The 20287-nt window shown below is 32.0% G+C and overlaps 1 protein-coding gene across 4 annotated transcripts in view; it reads right to left on the bottom strand.

Annotated features, from left to right (window-relative positions):
* LOC127709656 (tubulin-specific chaperone D-like) overlaps positions 1-20287 on the bottom strand; it is a 117671-nt gene that overhangs the window by 8474 nt on the left and 88910 nt on the right. The window contains exon 33 of one of the 4 annotated variants that reach the window (XM_052215269.1): positions 9993-10080. The exons of the other annotated variants lie outside the window; for them this stretch is intronic. Coding sequence (XP_052071229.1) covers positions 9993-10080 — 88 coding nt within the window. The remainder of the gene's footprint in view (positions 1-9992; positions 10081-20287) is intronic. 4 annotated transcript variants of the gene reach the window in all.

Below are 20287 nucleotides of genomic sequence, written 5' to 3'. Positions count from 1 at the left end.
TACGGTTTACTGCAAACAACATTTTTTGTTACTACTAGAACACACCCAGAGGGTTCATGGATGAATTAAAGTATCTAATTATGGTTAAGCCTTTTTTTTAGCCTAAATTTTTAGTATTGGTATTGTCATCTGATAAATTCATGCTGATTATAAGATGCACAGTTTTCTCTGCTTTCAAACCCTGTCGACCTGGAACTTATTTATTATTGGTAATATTGATTATTTGGAAAACAAAAGGTCCTGGAATGGTGTAATTTTAAATCAACATGATCAATACCATTGTCCTAAATTAGTTATTTATAAAGTTGAATTCTTTGATTCGTTGATTTAAGGCATGCCTTCTAACAAATTGGACCTCGTTATTTTAGTATTATAGAGGATTATGATATGCACACATTAAGTTAAAGAATTATCAAATATACACAGTTTTGATGTATTCGGGTTTAGTAAAAAAAAAACACTGCAGGGACGGTAATTTAGTAAACTAATCATACTAATGCTTTGGCTAACCGTAACTTTGTGTTACGACCATCCACTTACTACCAGTGTGTTGAGGACCTCTGAAGAGACAGTTGTTGAAATAATCTGACCCCATTTTGCTCTATGGTAATATGGGACTTTTTATTAAAAAGAAAGTAATTTCTAAAAATAAGATTTCATTTCACTAAATTGTTTCCCATCTAATTAAAATAAAAATGATGACCTTCCTAAGTTCAGTTTAAACATCTTTTGTTTGCAAAAGTAGCAAAAGGGATTTGACACAAATTATTACAATATTAATGACATCCTCTTTAAAAAAAAAAGGGGGAGAGGGGTAATTTTGAATATCAGAACAGCACCATAGTAACAAAACTTATTCTGAATCCTTCCAGAATATGTCTGTCAAGTCACATACATGTGAATTTTCTGGTGGGAGTTAAAATCTCTTGATTTTAAAAAGCCTCTTCCGTTATACAATAGATGTCATTCCCTGATATATCGATTTTGTGTCACAGATGAAGAATTTTTTTTCAAATATAACAAATGGCATAAGTTTGACATTTATATTGTTAAGGGAAAAAAATAATGGTTATGATATTATCTTAAAATTAAAGGCTCTCAAGAGCCTGTGTCGCTCACCTGTATCTACTGTTGTTTTGGAAATCATGTAGAATAAGGTTAAAATCATAATTTATAGTATTAGATACCCTAATAATTTGGCCCAGTAGTTAAATTAAAAGCAGGTCATCCCATTGTAGTCTTACAATAGTTACTGAAGACCCCTTATCATTATTTAAATTAGCTTCAAGTTGTGACCATTTGAAATTGTTTTTTTTTACAATTTCCCTTAGACTTCTATCGTAAACCCCTATGTTCTATTTTTAGCCATGGCGGCCATGTTGGTTGGATGACAGGGTCATTGGATATATTTTTCATTCAAAATACTCTATTGAAAATTGTGGCTAAATTCAATTCTATTTGGTCCAGTAGATTAAGAAGAGTAGATTTTTTTAAAAGATTACAAAAATTTACGAAAAATTGTTAAAAATTGACTATAAAGGGCAATAACTCCTTAAGGGGTCAATTGACAATTTTGGTTATGTTCACCTATTTGTATATAGTACTTTGCTGAACATTATTGCTGTTTACAGTTTATTTCTATCTATAATAATATTCAAGAAAATAACCAAAAACTGCAAAATTTCCTTAAATTACCGATTCAGGGGCTGCAACCCAACAACAGGTTGTCTGATTCGTTTGAAAATTTCAGTGTGGATAGATCTGAACCTGATAAACAATTTTGCACAATGTCAGATTTGCTCTAAATGCTTTATTTTCAGAGATATATATAAGCCAAAAACTACATTTTACCCCTATGTTCTATTTTTAGCAATGTCAACCATGTAGGTTGGCAGGCTGGGTCATCAGACACATTCTTTAAACTAGATACCCTAACATGCCTAATAATGATTGAGGCCAAGTTTGGTTAAATTTGTCTCAGTAGTTTCAGGGCCACACCAATTTAATTTCTTGTTCTAAAAAAAATTTAATTTGCAAATTTTTTAGGCGAAGCATGAAAATAAAAGGCGAGCGATTGTATTTTTTTTTGTAAACATAGAATCATAGGTTCTGACAATATTGATCAGAACAAAATGGTATGAAACTTGATTTATCACTTGAACTTTGACATTTCTTTAATTTATCAACTGCTGAAGGTTTTTTTTCCCTGTTCACCAAGACATTACATGACTACTTTTAATTGCAGCATATTTATGACTTCTTGTATGATTGTTACTTTCTGAGGACATCAGATCTTGAACTGAATAATTCAATAATTATTTCAACTGCCTTAAATGATTTCCATTGAATTGTCATAGATGTCTTTCCTCACTCTTCAGACATGACTTATAACTAGCAACATGGCGGGTGCCTTGCAAGAAGCAAGAACTGCTCATCCTTCTGGAACACCTAAGTTCACCCCAGTTTTTAGGGGTTCGTGCTGTTCGTTGGTGTGTGTACTTTTTAGTTTGTTGTGTTAGATGTTGGCTGTCAATGTCTCCATCGTTTTGTTTTTTTCATTTTTGTTCTTTGTCTTTTTGGCACTTTGTAAATGAATGAAATGGGGTATGAGTGCTAATGAGACAACTCTTCATCCCAGTCACAATGTATTTAAACGGTACCACGATTTCCCAAGGACAGCAAGAACTAATTAATTTCCAAAGGACCGATTGATTTGTCCCAAAAACTTGATTTTACATGGTGTTTTACACTAGTCAAAACAATATTAAAGTATATAATTTAAAGGTAACAAATTATAAGTCAAAGTACGGCCTTCAAAACGGAGCTTTGGCTCACACCGAACAACAAGCTATGAAGGGCCCCAAAATGATTAGTGTAAAACAATTCAAACAGAAAAACCAACGATCTAATCTATATACAAAGAGAACCACAACAACAAACGACAACTACTGAAAAACAGGCTCCTGACTTAGGACAGGTGCATAAAAATACAGCGGGTACGGATAGTTTTGCTTAAGGTGTCTATATTAGCACATTCATCTTCAATTTTCTTTATTCTAACAACAAAAATCAGCATGATTTTGTAAAGAATCGTCCTTGATTTTGATTTTGATAGCAAATCTGTGTTAATCCTCAAAACAGTTTAAGGTTGACGTTGACTAAAACATGTAAAACGCTCTGGCGATCGCTTTTTAATGTTTGCAAAAAAACCCACAAGGGAAATAGACATAATTACTTTTCCGGATGTGGGAAGCGGGAATATTTAAAAAATATTATTTTTCCGTTTAGACAAAAATATGTGCGGGTGGGTCAGTCGAACAAGGAATAAAATTGGCGTGGCCCAGAGGAGAAGATTTTTGTAAAAGATTACAAAAATTTACGAAAAATTGTTAAAAATTGACTATAAAGGGCAATAACTCCTTTAAAGGTCAATTGACAATTTTGGTCATTTGACTATTTTGTAGATCTTACTTTGCTGAACATTATTGCTGTTTACAGTTTGTTTCTATCTATAGTAATATTCAAGATAATAACCAAAAACTGCAATATTTCCTTAAAATTACCAATTCAGGGGCAGCAACCCAACAACGGATTGTCAGATTCATCTTAAAATTTGAGGGCAGATAGATCTCAACCTGATAAACATTTTTACCCCCCATGTCAGATTTGCTCTAAATGCTTTAGTTTTAGATTTATAAGCCAAAAACTGCATTTTACCCCGATGTTCTATTTTTAGCCATGTCGGCCATGTTGGTTAGCAGGCGGGGTCATCAGACACATTTTATTAAACTAAATACCATAATGATGATTGTGGCCAAGTTTGGTTAAATTTTGCCCAGTAGTTTCAGAGGAGAAGATTTTTGTAAAAGTTAATGGACGACAACGACAACGAATTGGCAACTCTGTCACATGTCTGATAAGTGTGTTACAATTTAATTCAATGGTTCTTGAAGAGAATCCTTGGAAGCAATACCAGGTACCATATGATCTTCAACAATGTGCAAATCAATACTGTGAACATAAAGCATGCAAGCTATAAAGATTATATCAAATTTCCTATCCAAGAACCATAAAGATTTCCCATAAAAATGTGTAAACCGACAAATAAACAAGAAAGCACACAATGAAATGTCTTGAATGGTTTAATTGTAAGTCTTAGAGAAAAGGTTAAAATACAAATATAACATAAAATTAACATGATCACTGATCCTTAGAAATGAGGTCACCGCAGATGAGTAGTGCCAGTTTGACATTTACACCTTACAAATGTTCCATACACTAAATAGAATTGATCTATCGCTCATCATAGCAAAACAAGAGGCTCATGAGAGCCTGATATCGCTCACCTGTAATTTCAGTTTCAGCCATTTGACTTATTTGTAGTTCTTACTTTGCTGAACAATTTTGTCATTTACACTTTCTCTCTTTCTATAATAATATTAAAGATAATACTTGTAAGTTGTAATGCTCTTACTGCTTTAGTTTTTGAGATGAAAGCCAAAAACTTCATGTCCAGTACCAAGTCAGGAAAATGGCCATTGTTATATTATAGTTCGTTTCTGTGTGTGTTGCATTTTAGTGTTGTGTTTCTGTTGTGTCGTTGTTCTCCTCTTATATATGATGTGTTTACCTCAGTTTAAGTTTGTAACCCGGATTTGTTTTTTTCTCAATCGATTTATGAATTTCGAATAGCGGTATACTACTGTTGCCTTTATTTTTGACCCCTATGTTCTATTTTTAGAAACTGCCGCCATGCTTTTAAATGGATCAAATCCACGAATACAATCTAGAAACTAGATACCCTAAGGAACATTCAATTAAAGTTTTTGATTATTTGGCCAAGTAGTTTCAGAGAAGAAGATTTTTGAAAAAGTAATCAGACTTTCACAAAAAATGTTAAAAAAAAAACCGTTTTAAGGGCAATCACTCCTTAAGGGGTCAATCGACTATTTTGATAATGTTGACTTATTTGTAGTTTTCCCAATAGTAACCCAACAATGGGTTGTTGAACTTGTCTGAAAATTCATAACAGATAGATCATGACCCATTTATCATTTTAACTCCCTTTCACTTTTGCTCTAACTGCTGTTGTTTTTGAGATATAAGCCAAAAACAACTTTTGACCCCTATGTTCTTTTTTTAGCCATGGTGGTCATGTTTGTGGATGGATCAAAACTTCGGATACACTTTATAAACTAAATACCCTAAGGAACATTCAGTTAAAGTTTAAAGGTATTTGGCCCAGTAGTTTCAGAGGAGAAGATTTTTTAAATAGTTTACGAGGACGACAGACGACGACGGACGCCACGTGATGGCATAAGCTCACATGGCCCTTTTGGTCAGGTGAGTTAACTAGAGGCTTTAAAGAGCCTGTGTCGCTCACCTTGGTCTATGTGCATGTTAAACAAAGGACAAAGATGGATTCATGACAAAATTGTGTTTTGGTGATGGTGATGTGTTTGTAGATCTTACTTTACTCAACATTCTTGATGCTTACAATTATCTCTATCTATAATGAACTTGGCCCAGTAGTTTCAGTGGAAATTATTTTGTAAAAAGTACAAAATTTATGAAAATTGTTAAAAATTGATTATAAAGGGCAATAACTCCTTAAGGAGTCAATTGACCATTTTGGTCATGTTGACTTATTTGTAGGTCTTACTTTGCTGTACATTACTGCTGTTTATAGTTTATCTCTATCTATAATAATATTCAAGATAATAACCAAAAGCTGCAAAAATTTCTAAAAATTACCAATTCAGGGGCAGCAACCCAACAACGGGTTGCTTGAATGGTCTGCAAATTTAAGGGCAGATAGATCTTGACCTAATGAACAATTTTGTTTTTAAAAGATTTGCTTGAAATGCTTTGGGTTTAGATATATGAGCCAAAAACTGCATTTTACCCTATGTACTATTATTAGCCATGTCGGCCATCTTGGTTCGCAGGCGGGGTCATCAGACACAATTTTTAAACTACATACCCTAATGATGATTGTTTACAACTTTGGTTAAATTCATCTGAGTAGTTTCAGAGAAGATTTTTGTATAAGATAACAAAAATTTACGAAAAATTGTAAAAATTGACTATAAAAGGGCAATAACTCCTTAAGGGGTCAATTGACCATTTTCGTCATGTAACCTATTTGTAGAACTAACTTTGCTGAACATTATTGCTGTTTACAGTTTATCTCTATCTATGATAATATTCAAGATAATAACCAAATACGGCAAAATTTCCTTAAAATTACTAATTCAGGGGCAGCAACCTAACAACGGGTTGTCCGATTCATCTGAAAATTTCAGGGCAGATAGATCTTGACCTGATAAACATTTTTTTTTTGTCAGATTTGCTCTCAATGCTTTGGTTTCAGAGATATAAGCCAAAATCTATATTTTACCCCCTATGTTCTATTTTTAGCGATGGCGGCCATCTTGGTTAGATGACAGGGTCATCGGACACATTTTTTAAAACTAGATACCCTAATGATGATTGTGGCCAAGTTTGGTTAAATTTGGCCCAGTAGTTTAAGAGGAGAAGATTTTTGTAAAAGTTTACGGACGACGGACGACGGACGAGGGACGACGGACATTACACAGACTAATGAAAGAATAAAACGAGGTGTCTGAAATATCACATTTTATACAAATAGTTATCTCGTCACAGCCGATTGTAAAATCTATGTCTCTTGTTCTGAGGGGGCTAGACATAATACCTGGCCCAACTTACACTGTTGCAGGTTAGGGAGAGTCAAGCAATCATGAACGAATTTAACCCCATCAATTCTAAATGTGCTTGTTCTAAGCCACAAGCCTGTAATCCAGTGTTTGTTTGCTACCTGATATAATCTTTTTTGTTGAATCGTAGTATAAATCAGGCAATTTGTTTTCACTTTGAATCTTTCCATTTCTAGTCATCCTGTGACCTTCTGTCGCTTAGTATACCATGTATATAGTGTATGTTTTGTTAACTGTTGAAGACTGTATTGTGACTTGTAATTACAATATTTGTCTTTAATGGATTCTTGTGTCACTCAGACAATAAATTCCATATCTCCTTATTCTTATAATTCTTATCAAAAGTAACAACTTAAGGTAACCACTGATAAGTGTATGTCTATTTTTAGATCATGGCTTCCAGTAAACAAGTCTCATGTGAACCATGTCATAGAGGAAAAGTAAACACTGCAGCTGATATCTGGTGTTATAACTGCGAAGAAGGATTATGTACAACATGTTCAGGTCAGCACAAAAGATTTAACCATACTGGTGATCACAAGACCATTGATATCAAAAGCTATAATCCTTCAATTCGCTTCATCAAAACAGAATGTGACAAACATAATCAACAGCTCAACTTGTACTGCCCCATTCATTTAATACCTTGCTGCGATGAATGTATTTCAACCCACCATTCAAAATGCACAAGAATAAAAAGTTTAGCTAGTGTAGCCGAGGAAGCCAAGATAGATCTATCAAAAGCTTCTGTAGAAAAAGATATAACTTCCATCTTACTTTTACTAAATAAAATGGCAAATGAAAAATTAAGAAACATGATAAAAGGAGAACAACAACACAACAGCATTAAGAAATCATTCAATCTAATTCGAGAAGAAATCAATAAACATTTAGACCACCTAGAGACAAAGCTATACAAAGAGGTAGATACTGTATGGAGTCAAGAAAAATCAAATTTAGCAGGTTTGATAACTAAAATTGAAGAAAAAAAGAAAAACTTAATGGAAATAGAAGATGATTTGCTTGCAGTCACAGTAAACAGATCAAAACTTCAATCATTTCTAGGGATGTATCAGATTGAACAAAAAGTACATCAATATCGATATGCTGTAGATATACAATACGATGAGATGGCCAGTGAAGTTGACATCAAAATAGAGCACAATGATAAAATAGCGAAATTACTTAGTGAATTGCAATCCCTGAAGTCCTTTGGAGATGTGAAGGTTGGTAAAAGTAAAATAACCATGAGCAGAGAAATGGGTGGGAGCAGGGAACCACAAGTACCATTACAAGAACAAACCAACATAAACAACATGACAATGAATATTGAGACAAAGATGGAGAGCAACTTAGATAATTATATTAGTAACATGATTTGTCTGACGGATGGAAGAGTTATAGTAGTGGACTATTGTGGTAAAGTTAACCTACTTACTTCTGATGGCAAACTACAGAAACGGTTACCAGTACCTGAAGACGCCTACACTTGGAGTGTGACACAGATCAATAAGGATACTATTGCCACAACTTACCCTAGAGATAACGCCATTAGGATCATCAATATGGAGAATGAAACAGTTACCAAAGTTTTCACAGTAGACAAACCATGCTTGGGATTATCATGCTCTAAAAAATCCCTGGCTGTAGGTTTGGGAAAGAGTGAAATCCGTATTATAGACTTGGAAGGAAATACCCTGAGATCAATACATGTTCAGAGTGAATCACCACTGTATCACCTTGTTTACTGTAATGACAGAGTAATCTATAGTGACTATATGGGTAAAGCAGTATACTGTTATGATGAATCAGGTAAACAGATCTGGCAATATGAAAAGGATTTAGCAGTACCTAGAGGACTTTGTTCAGATACTTATGGTAACATTATTGTAGCAGACTTTAGATCTAATAGAATAATAGTAATATCAAAAGATGGAAAAGATAGTAAAGTACTGCTCGGAAGGGAAGATGGATTGAAGTATATGAATTGTATTTGTTATAAAAATAATGAATCTTATTGTATATTTTGTTACAACAGAGGCATTAACCTAACAAAATTCAATCTAACTTATGAACAGATTTAAAGATAAACATTCAAATAAATGTAATTGTCAATGAAATTACAATGTTCTCTAAGTTTTAAACTGTAGATTAATCTTATGTATGAAGATATTAAATTTATATGAGAATTTAAGTATGGGTAATAAATTAAATGGACATTGCAGTGGTTACAATTTGAAATAAATCACAGTATGTCAGAATGAATTTTTTCTGCTTGAAAATCCTTACAGTAAAAAATTCAAATGGGAAATATAAACTGTATAATTTTAATTGTAGCTAGTAGACATATATATATTTTCCAATTACTAAAGTGTGTATTGCATTGTATGTAGATGTTGATGTTTCTAGATTTTATTTCTTACAAAAAGTGTATTATGTTGACATAAGAATATTAATTATCTGTAGCGAAAATACAAATACACTCTTTTGCTGGATTATCTAGTTTAACAAGATTTACACTGAAATGCCTAACCAGCTTTACTGATTTTAATGTTGAAAGTCTTAAAAGATCAAGGTACTTTAACAAATACAATAGAAACTTTTCAAAATTCAATGATCCATGAAAATAAGGTCAAAGTGAGATTTATTCTGTAAACCAAAAATAGTTTACCTCTTATTTATTATATCATGAAAACTCAAAAACATTGACAAAGGAAATATGAAAATGAGGCCTAAGTCAGATCATTCTATATATCTCTAATTTTAAGTAAACTTGAACTTGATCACTTAACAAATATTTTAACCTGAGAAATCTCAATTTTCCCATAATCAAATTTCTGTGTTCAGTAAATGTGTTATCTTAGTCAAAACCATTTTTTGAAAATAGATATAAAAGATCAGATCATAATGACCATTAGTGTGTTAACTGTACCTCTAAGGTCCTTATGATATTTTTTTTACAATTTGCAGACCATAGATCTACAGATTATTCCTATGTTAAAAGGTTTGGAATTGAGACTTATGTTCAAGTCCAAATTATTTCCAAAACTTTCATTGTACATCTCCTGTGCATAGCTTGTTAATGTTATATATAGTTTGTTTTGTTAGATATTTTTATATGATATAAGGTACCTTTTTAAGTTTGAAATTTTCATTTCCTTGACACTAGTATCTAATTATTTCCTTGTGTATATGTCTCCGCCATATTGTTCAGCCATTTTGATTCTCGTTGTGACATTCAAGTAAAGTACTTACCCTTGGGTATTTATGACAGACTAAAATAAGTAACTGTGTCAATGATTTCTTTCTTGTAGCTTCACCAAAATGCAGCAACCCACAAAATCTACAAAAAGAAGTCCTACTATATCATTTTTTTAGGCTAGCAATTCAAAAAATAAAGTAAAAAGCATAAATTATCCACTATAAACCCAATACTATTAGATAATTGCTTTTAATTCTTCAAATTTGGTTATTTTCTAAATGTTTTAGATAGTTTCTAGGAATATTGCAATTTACTGATTTATATATTTTTCTTTTGTTTTTTTTTTATCATATAAATGATGAAAAACAAGTGGTTTTGTGAATCTTCTCCTTTTTATCACTAGGCTCTTTCCTAATAAAAGAATCCAATCCAGAGATATCCTCATAGCAGGAACAGGTTCTAGTTTGTTAATTATCTATTCTAACCAACTTATAAATAACTTACACGTCAGCACTGGTCATAAGTTTGTGTGGATCTCCACTCCATAAAAATCTCCTTCTTTGTTAATTCAAAAATATCTACAGGAAATGTGTTCTTTTATTTGTCTTTATTAATATTACTTTTACTGTTAAGTCTGTTTTTTGAGATATCCATTTGACGTGACTCTGTACTTATGTATCCCGTCATACTTTGAACCACACAACTAATTTATTTATTAATATTACTTTTACTGTTAAGTCTGTTTTTTGTGATATCCATTTTACGTGACTCTGTATTTATGTATCCCGTCATACTTTGAACGACAAAATTATTTTATGTCTACCTGTGCGAATTTCAAACGCGCGATTTTACGCCAGTACTTAAAACCTTTCATCCTTTATGGGTGGATTTTACATAGATAAATAAAATCGTTTAATATAAGCAAAATGAGGATGTTAAATTTAATGTATGCCTTTTTGTGCTTCTTCGTTACATTTGTTTGTTTTTATAGTGATTAAGATGATAACACAATGTTGACTGCTGTACCCCTATTTTTGACATTTTTACCTATTGTGTCTGTTTGTTTTGTTCACGCATCGTTGTCAATATAATGGAATTTGATGCGACTGTCATACAAGTGAGAGGTTTAGCTAGCTATAACATGTATAAAACCAGGTTCAATCTACCATTTTCTACATAAGAAAATGCCTGTACCAAGTCAGGAATATGACAGTTGTTATCCATTCGTTTGATGTGTTTGAACTTTTGATTTTGTCATTTGATTGGGGACTTTCCTTTTTGAATTTTCCTCGGAGTTCAGTATTTTTGTGATTTTACTTTTTGCTGAAAAAAATATTGAGAATCATAAAAAATTAAAATTCATAATATATTTCTGCTCCTTTCCATGAAGTACACTCAAAGTGCTTCACTCATGAGATGGATATACATACATAAAAACAGATTCAAAGTTAACCCAAATCTTCCTGTATATTATATTTTTATATTACATTATTTGCACAGAAAAATCAAAAATCCTTTCTGATGTATAGTTTGATGGTAAACAAAATTTCTTAAGCCCACATCCTTAATTTATAATGAAATAATATAATTGTAGAAAACAAATATGATCATTCCTAATATTGTATTTAATGCCACTTTTCATTGGATGACATTCACAGTCAATTCAAAAGTTGCGCAAGCATAAACAATGTTCTTAAAATAATTCAACTATACTATTCCAAACATTTTTAACAAGAGGATCTCAAGACCCTGATTCGCTCACCTGTAATTTTTTGCTTAAATCTTTCATCAATGATTATTTTTGCTTTTCAATATATATTAATGAGTGGCTTAAAAATGCCATTTAAAAATTCTTTGTATCTGTCATATTTTCTTCAAAAGCAAAAAAATGCATTTTACCCCTATGTTCCATTTTAGCCATAGTGGCTATGTTTCTTGACGTACAAGGAAATAAAGTATAAAATTTATACAAGATCCTCTAAAACTCATTCAGCCCAAGTTTGGCTGAAATTGATTCAGCAGTTTCAAAGGAAAATTTTTTTTAAAGTAAGCAAACTAGATTAGATGAACAAATTGTGAAAAATTGTCTTTAAAGGACAATAACTCCTTAAGTGGTCAATTGAAAATTTTGGTCATATAAAAACTTATTTGTAGATCTTACTTTGCTGAACATTTTTGCTGTTTACAGTTTATCTTTATCTATAATAATATTCAAGGTAATAACCGAAAACTGCAAAATTTCCTTAAAATCGTCAATTCAGGGGCAATAACCTAAAAATCAGATACCCGATTTGGCTGATACTTTCAGGGCAGGTAGACATTGACCTAATGAATACTTTAACTTCTTGTCTAATTTGCTCTAAATGCTTTAGTTTTTGGGATATAAGTCAAAAACTGCATTTTACCCTATGTTCTATTTTTAGCCATGGCGGCCATGTTTTCTGAAACACAAACTTTATCTAGATAACCTAAGAATCATTCAGCTTAAGTTTGGTTTGATTTGGTTCAGTGGTTTCAGAGGAGAAGACTTTTTAAAGTAAGAAAACATGATAAACGAATTGTGTAAAATTGTCCTTAAAGGGCAATTGGCAATTGACAATTTTGGTCAAATTAACTTATTTGTAGATCTTTCTTTGCTGAACATTTTTGCTGTTAACAGTTTATCTTTATCTGTAATAATATTCAAGATAATAACCAAAAACTGCAAAAATTCCTTAAAATTACCAATTTAGTGGCAGCAACCCAACAAATAGTTTTAGATTCATTCATCTGAAAATATCAGGGCTGATGGAACTTGACCTAATGAACATTTTTACACCCTGTCAGATTTGCTCTAAATGCTTTGGTTGCATTTTACTCCTATGTTCTAGTTTTAGCCATGGCGGCCATTTTTTTTTTTTTTGACGAAACAGAAAATAAAACACACACTTTATTCTAGATACACTAAGGACCATTCAGCTAAAGTTTGGTTGGAATTGGATCAGTAGTTTCAGAGGAGAAGATGCTTGAAATAGTTTACACCGGACGGACGACGACGACGGACAACGCCAGCGACGACGACGGACGACGCCGGACTACGACGGACAACGACGGACGCCAAATGATGGCAAAATAAAAAAGCACACCAAAAAGTTAGAACTGTGTTTGGGGAGTAGCCACTGTCAATTAAAGATATAATGGTCACAATTATATGTTTTTCAGTTTCTGTTCCATGTTCCAATGAAATCATATTTGCTACTGTCAAATCAACAAATGACAGAGGCAAGTTTTCGCACACAATACTGTAATTCCTTAATTTGTGTTTGCATTCGGGATTAGATGGTGAAAATATCCACATAGCCAATAAAACTGCATTTGCTACCCCAGGAATAGATGATTGTAGCTGTATTTGACAAAACCTTTCGGAATTTTGGGTCCTCAATGCTCTTCAACTTAGTACTTTATTTGGCCTTTTTAAAGTTTTTGATTTGAGCACCAATAATAAGTCTTTTGCAGACAAAAAGCGCTTTAGGTGTACAAAATTTAAATCCTGGTATCTATGATGAGTTTATTTGCAACTGTCAAATCTTAAATTGATAGTGGGTACTTTTGAATATGTCATCATATACAGTACTGTAATTCTTCAATAACTCACCTTGAATCTGTTGCCAGGACATCAAAGAACTTTTAGATAATAACTTGTCCAACATCTTTAACAATGGTATTGATACTCTGGCATGTGAACAAATGACAAATATTATCTATAGGAATAAAGGGAGTTATGTAAAATATGTCAATAGAACAGCGACCCAACAACATAAAAAGTCCTTGACATATATATAAAGATAAAGAGATGTGGTATAAATACAGATGAGACAACTATTCTCAAGGGACTAAAGGATAAGGATGTAAACCACTATAGGGCACTGTGTGTGCTTCAACAATGAACACAAAACATATATCAAGCTATAAATGAACTCAAAACAACAACATCAAACCTGCAACAAAAAACAGGTGTCTATACAATTGTAAAGCTGGAAAACACAATTCAATAATCACCATGTATCTGAACAGGATGTAATTAAATTCAACAATCACCATGTATCTAAAACAAGTTGTGATTAAATTCAACAATCACCATGTATCTGAAAAGGTTGTGATTAAATTCAACAATCACCATGTATCTGAAAAGGAAGTGATTAAATTCAACAATCACCATGTATCTGAAAAGGTTGTGATTAAATTCAACAATCACCATGTATCTGAAATGGAAGTGATTAAATTCAACAATCACCATGTAACTGAAAAGGATGTGATTAAATTTATCAATCACCATGTATCTGAAAAGGTTGTGATTAAATTCAACAATCACCATGTATCTGAAAAGGTTGTGATTAAATTCAACAGTGACATTTTGTGAATATCAAAGTCTGCCATCAACACCAAAGTCTCAGAGACAAAAGATAATCTCTAAAATATTAAGGTATAATGAAAGACTACCGTCAAAATGCAGGTCATGTGGGCTGCTTTGGTATTTTTGCATTCCATAATTCATAAATACATATTAAACTAGAACTCTTTTTTAAATTCTAAAATATAAATGATTCGCTTTATATTATCAATGGAATTAGTGACAAGTCTCAGATTTCTTGAACAAAAACTTCTTATGAAACTTGTGCAAAAACTGCATTAAGCCCAAATCTGATTACTTACACATCTTTTTTCAAGTAGTCTTTAAAAATCTGTATTAATACTTGTGTAAACTTATGTAACTGTTGTTCATTTTTCTGTATTTTTCTTAAATATGTTTCTTTTGAAGTACTTGGAAATTTTACCTAAAACAGATAAAGTTGAAAAAAGTTTTTAAATACAAATTCATTAAACTATGCAAATGCCTATTGGAAACAGCATATATATGTTGATACTCCAACATTAGTAAGAGGAAAATACCCAAGAATTTCAATTAGTTGATTAAGAACTTTAAAAGTGTCACTTAATATCGTCTTAAGTTTTAGGGGTAAAAATGTTTTGCACAATTTGCAAGTGGCAATTGTATATTCACATTTTCTACACTTACAAATGATCATCTTAAGGGGGCTCGCGGGTTCAAATTTTCGCCCCAACTGCGCAGGACGTTGCGCATCGATATCGCAAGTCATCCTTTTGTCGTAATTGTCAATAATAATTAATTTTGATTATTATAAATAATCTATTTGATTTAAATATATAACAAAAGAATGTTGTTATCGAAAACTGTAAATCTAGAATTTTACAAACACATTTATTGCTATTTTCATTGTTGCAAATGCACTTCCGTTTTGTGGTAATGGCATGTTCTTGCCGGCGTGATAAAATAAACACAAGATAAATCACAATAATCGAACACGTGGGCTGCTTTTCATGAATACTGAAACAAAGATCGTAAATATTAGAACACGATCTTCATTTTAGTAGCTTATGAATCAGTTTCACACTTGTTTTACACTAGAAAAGGACCCGGAAATATGCGTAAAATGTATGTAATATTTTGTAAACAAACAAGGAATATAAATGTAAGTAATTCTTCTTTAAGTTTCTACCGATGCGATCCTTCGTTTTTTTGAAGATAAATTTTACATCGTGTTCGAATGATCCCAGCACAAGAATGATTCACGACCGTAAAATCATTTGAAAGTTATTTTTTAACGGAAAAGGAAAAAAAAGCAAAAAACAGGGACAAACATTAATGTGTATTATAAATTATATAAAATTGAGAATGGAAACGGGGAAAATTACATGTCAGGACAACAATCCGACCAAATAGCAGAAGATGACCTGTGGCCACAATGGGTATAATGGGTCTTCAACACAGCGAGAAAATCCAGCCCCTGGATGCTGGGTCCAGCTAGCTCCTAAACAATAATGTATTGTCCAGGGAAAATGGACGTCACACTAAAATGAGTGATGCTCATTGTACAATGTACTTGTGGTAAATGTTATGACACTTTTTTTACAGACCACTTAGGGTCCAGGAGTCGTTTTCACATTAACATGGTTAATCATACAACTAAGATCGATAGTACAATGTAATTCATGGTGTGTTGACTTAAATCACCATTTATTTGCAACTTGGCAGTTGTGTTATATATAAAAAAGAAGATGTGGTATGATTGCCAATGAGACAACTCTCCACAAGACCAAATGACACAGAAATAAACAACTATAGGTCACCGTACCACCTTCAACAATGAGCAAAGCCCATACCGCATATTTAAAGTTAGCTATAAAAGGCCCCGGAATGACAAATGTAAAACAATTCAAACGAGAAAACTAACGGCCTAATTTATGTACAAAAAATGAACCAATAACAAAAATGTGACACATCAACAAACGACAAGCACTGAATTACAGGCTCCTGACTTGGGACAGGCACATACATACAGAATGTTGTCTACAGCAGACACCATAAGTAAATTAATACTAATGACTATTTGACTTTTCGGGGGAAAAGGTAGGAGTTTCTTTTGCAAACAGAATTTTCATTTACTCTGTTGTTAGTTTAGATTATTAGTCCCCTACCGACGAAGTCGAATGGGACTTTTGGTTTGCACTCTGTCAGTCTGTCTGTCTGTCTGTCTGTCCATCCATCAGTAACCCCACCACCCTCTTTTTCTAAAATTATGGGTCCCTCCTGTAGATTATTCATGAAAAACTTGGCATATATCATACTGTGTTAATTATTTAATGATAACATGGATAAGGTGAGGTGCATATTGAACTATATATTTCAAACAATTTACTGTTGTATTAAAATTTTGTTCTCTTTGTTAAATTTTATGTCAAATGTCTTAATTAATAAAGTTATATCAGTATGAGTTTTGCTAGAACAGTACACTTTTCATGGACAGAATTGAAAAATTAGATTAATTCAAATCGGGCTATGCTTATAAATTAGTTGGAATTGAAAAAGGGGGGTACATGTAATAGTTCTTATAATTATTTTCAAAGTGGCAAAATGTAAAAGGTTATTCAGGTTATTTCATTGATTCGTTACTTTTATTAATTTCTTTATTACATACAAATGAATGTACATTTTTTGTATTTTTTAACATATGGGAAGTGAACGGCCATACTTTGAGTTAGAGCTGGTAGATATTATTTTAATATATATATTTGCCTAAAAGTAGAACATTATATAAAAAAAAAAAGATGTGGTATGATATCCAATAAAACAAAAGAACAAATGACACAGAAATTAATAACAATAGGTCACTGTACCGCATTCGACAATGAGCAAAGCCCATACCACATAGTCAGCTTTAAAAGGCCTGTGAAAATTTAATTGAGAAGGTTCAAGTCTAGTGTGTTTTTTTATATTTTCATTTACCAGGTATTGTCTGAAAGAAATGCAGGTAACAAAATGTTACAAATATGTTTCTAGGATTTCGAAAAAAGGGGCAAAAGGCTTCCCAAACTAGGCAACGGTTGAAGTGGGACATGTAAAAAGGCTATGAATTAACCATATGTGTACCTCCCCTAAATCCACCTCTTTAAAATAATGAAATAATTTTATTTTCAAACTGAATAGACATTTTTTATAGACTTTGCATGACCTTAGACATGTTAGAGTAGGGAATAATAAAAGAGTTGACAAAGTAAATATACAATCTTTATTAAGGACAATACTGATATATCCATTTTAATCATGTAGCTTAGGTAGTTTATGTTTTACATTAATTTATTTAACAATGTTAAATGCCCTAATATATTATGTAGCATGTATGTAAAGTAATTGAAGAATCATTCAGTGTATCAAGGATTCAAGATTTATTACCATTATTCAAAATTTAAATTAATGTGTGTCTGAATAATAAAAGATTATCCAAAGAAGGTGGCTTTACATGCATGATGCATGACATAAACATGTTTTTTTTTCTACCAATTTAAAATTTTTAAGATTTTTTAATTCTTCCACATGAGTATAAAACGTGCTTGGCCATGTATAACTGAATAGAAAAAAAACGACAGTGCAAGGGCTGTATAGCCAGTCAAGATCGTTAAAACTCCCATCATCATCATGATTGAAAAAAGTTATTTGGTCAATTTAGGCAGCATGTTTACACATAAAAATTAATACAGAAGCTATAGGAAATAGATTGTTTTTGCATAAGTTAAGAAGTACAATGTACGCTAATGCAATATATTTTTTTAATTTTTAGTGGAAAACTTGCATGTAATTTTAGTCCCAATTGTTATACACATGTTCATTGTATTTGGTAAACTTACTATCCTACCAAAGAAAATAAAGGTAGTATATGAAATGAGACAGGTACACTTATCAAAATAATTTACTGTTGAGAACTTTATAAATCTCAAAAACACTGTTTTAGCATAAAAAAAGATGTGCATTTGAATTAATTTTAAGAGGGAGGAAAGGGGGGGGGGGGAGGGGTGACAGGTATTTGCATAACTGATTATACAGAACAGGATTTTTAAAAATTGGCACACTTTGAAAAGAAAATCATAAGGTTATATGAATAGAATAAACCTGTGAAGTTGGCCTGCTACTAATCAAACCATGCAATTCAACACTTTTAAATTAGTTATTTTTTTGGGGGAATTTATTGAATCTAAATAAGTAATTTATGGGAACTGAAATTTGATCATAAATGAGTACTTTTGTCACAATACTGCATGTTGTTATTTATATTTATTTGAAAAGATACCAAGATTGGATTTTATTATGCCCTGCCACAAATGTGGATGGATTATATAGATTGCTACTAGTATACCTTTGTCAGTCCATAAGTATGTACATTCCTTTCCAGTAAAGTTTTGCATTTATCTCTATTTCTCAGAAACTAATGGTAATATATCAGTGATATTTTTTCTCCACAGACATCTTGTATACTAGTAATGCTAGTAGTACTATACATTACTTGAGTCACTTTGATCTACATTTATTGCTTTTGTGTCTTTGGTTAACTTAAAGTCTTGTGTTTAGGATCATTTCACAGAAACCTATTGTGATATATCATCACTACAGTATTCTTTAATGATACCACACAGGTCATCAACAATTTGATTACTGTGACCTACATTTAATGGCAGGACATTCTGTGTCTTATAGACACATTTTCTATTTAATACAAATCTAATAACACACTATTTAGCCTGAAATTTTTTATGTATGTAATTTCAAAAGCATAAAACGGATAAATTGACAGATATAAAAAAAGGATTATATGGCGGGTGTATCAGGTTCGACTATCTCATGTGTTAATTTTTATACATAAACAAGTACTAGGAAATAAAAGAAGAATTTGTCTATGTCAAACTTAGATATGCTCCTGTAATAATTCCATTATACAACAAACATAGAAGCTGTCCTGTGTGCTATATTTGTCAGCATTGTGTTTAAAATTTCAAATACATATAAAAAGGTGGGATTTACGGGGCATGATTGCCACTGAGAAAACTTTCCAACAGAGACCAAAAGAGATAGAAGTTAAGAGATATATGGCCTTCAACAATGAGCCAACTCCATACCGTTTGGCAACCTATAAAACCAAATGACAAATGTAAGGCAATTCAAACATGTCAAAACAGCCTGATTTATGTACAAAACACCAATAAAATAAAAATACCTTGCAAAGTTTCATCAAAATTGGAATACTAATGTTAGAGGTCCCTGAGGTGGGATATTTATTGCAGATGAGGGATTGTCTTGTAAACTGAAAAATCAGTTTAAGTCAGGTGTCTGAGTGAGTCTCTAGGTTTCATAAAAAAGGCAAGTGTTATTACAATCAAGCAAGAGATACTAAAATTATCAACTGAAACCAGTGGTATTAAACAAGTGAACGAGCAGACAAACTAAGAACTATTTGCCTCAGGGATTCCACAGTCCATATAAATATGCAGGATCTAAAAACAAACACACCCCTATTGTAATAGATACTGCCTGATCATTTTTCAAATAGTTTGGTATTGAATTTGAACTGAAAATTTAAAAAAATCCCAAAAATTCGTGATTTTCCATTTTGACTGCTGGTTGCCATGGCAACCAATATGCAAATGAAGTGTTTGGAAATGTTATATATATTATATATGGTCTTACATGTATAGAGGGTATAACAAGTTTTTATAACCAGGTCTCTCTCTATCTGGTCTCAAAATTAGAAAAAAGGTGTAAAAGACAGAGTTATCTCCCTTTTTGAAAAAATGCTCATTATTTTTAATGATGTACATTTTTTGTCTTAACTAGACGGTGACTTGTTGATTTTATTTTTTATTATTTAAAAAGACTATTTCAGCAACAGAAAAAACACAAACATTAAAAAATCCTATATTAGGTTTCATGAGAAATTCTTCAAAAAAGATGGCTATGCAT

Source organism: Mytilus californianus, unplaced genomic scaffold (genome assembly GCF_021869535.1).
Source record: "Mytilus californianus isolate M0D057914Y unplaced genomic scaffold, xbMytCali1.0.p SCAF_7, whole genome shotgun sequence".
In the NCBI taxonomy this organism is placed as follows: Eukaryota; Metazoa; Mollusca; class Bivalvia; order Mytilida; family Mytilidae; genus Mytilus; species Mytilus californianus.
The sequence above is the reverse complement of the archived record's forward strand: the minus strand, read 5'-3'. Positions and strand labels throughout refer to the sequence as shown.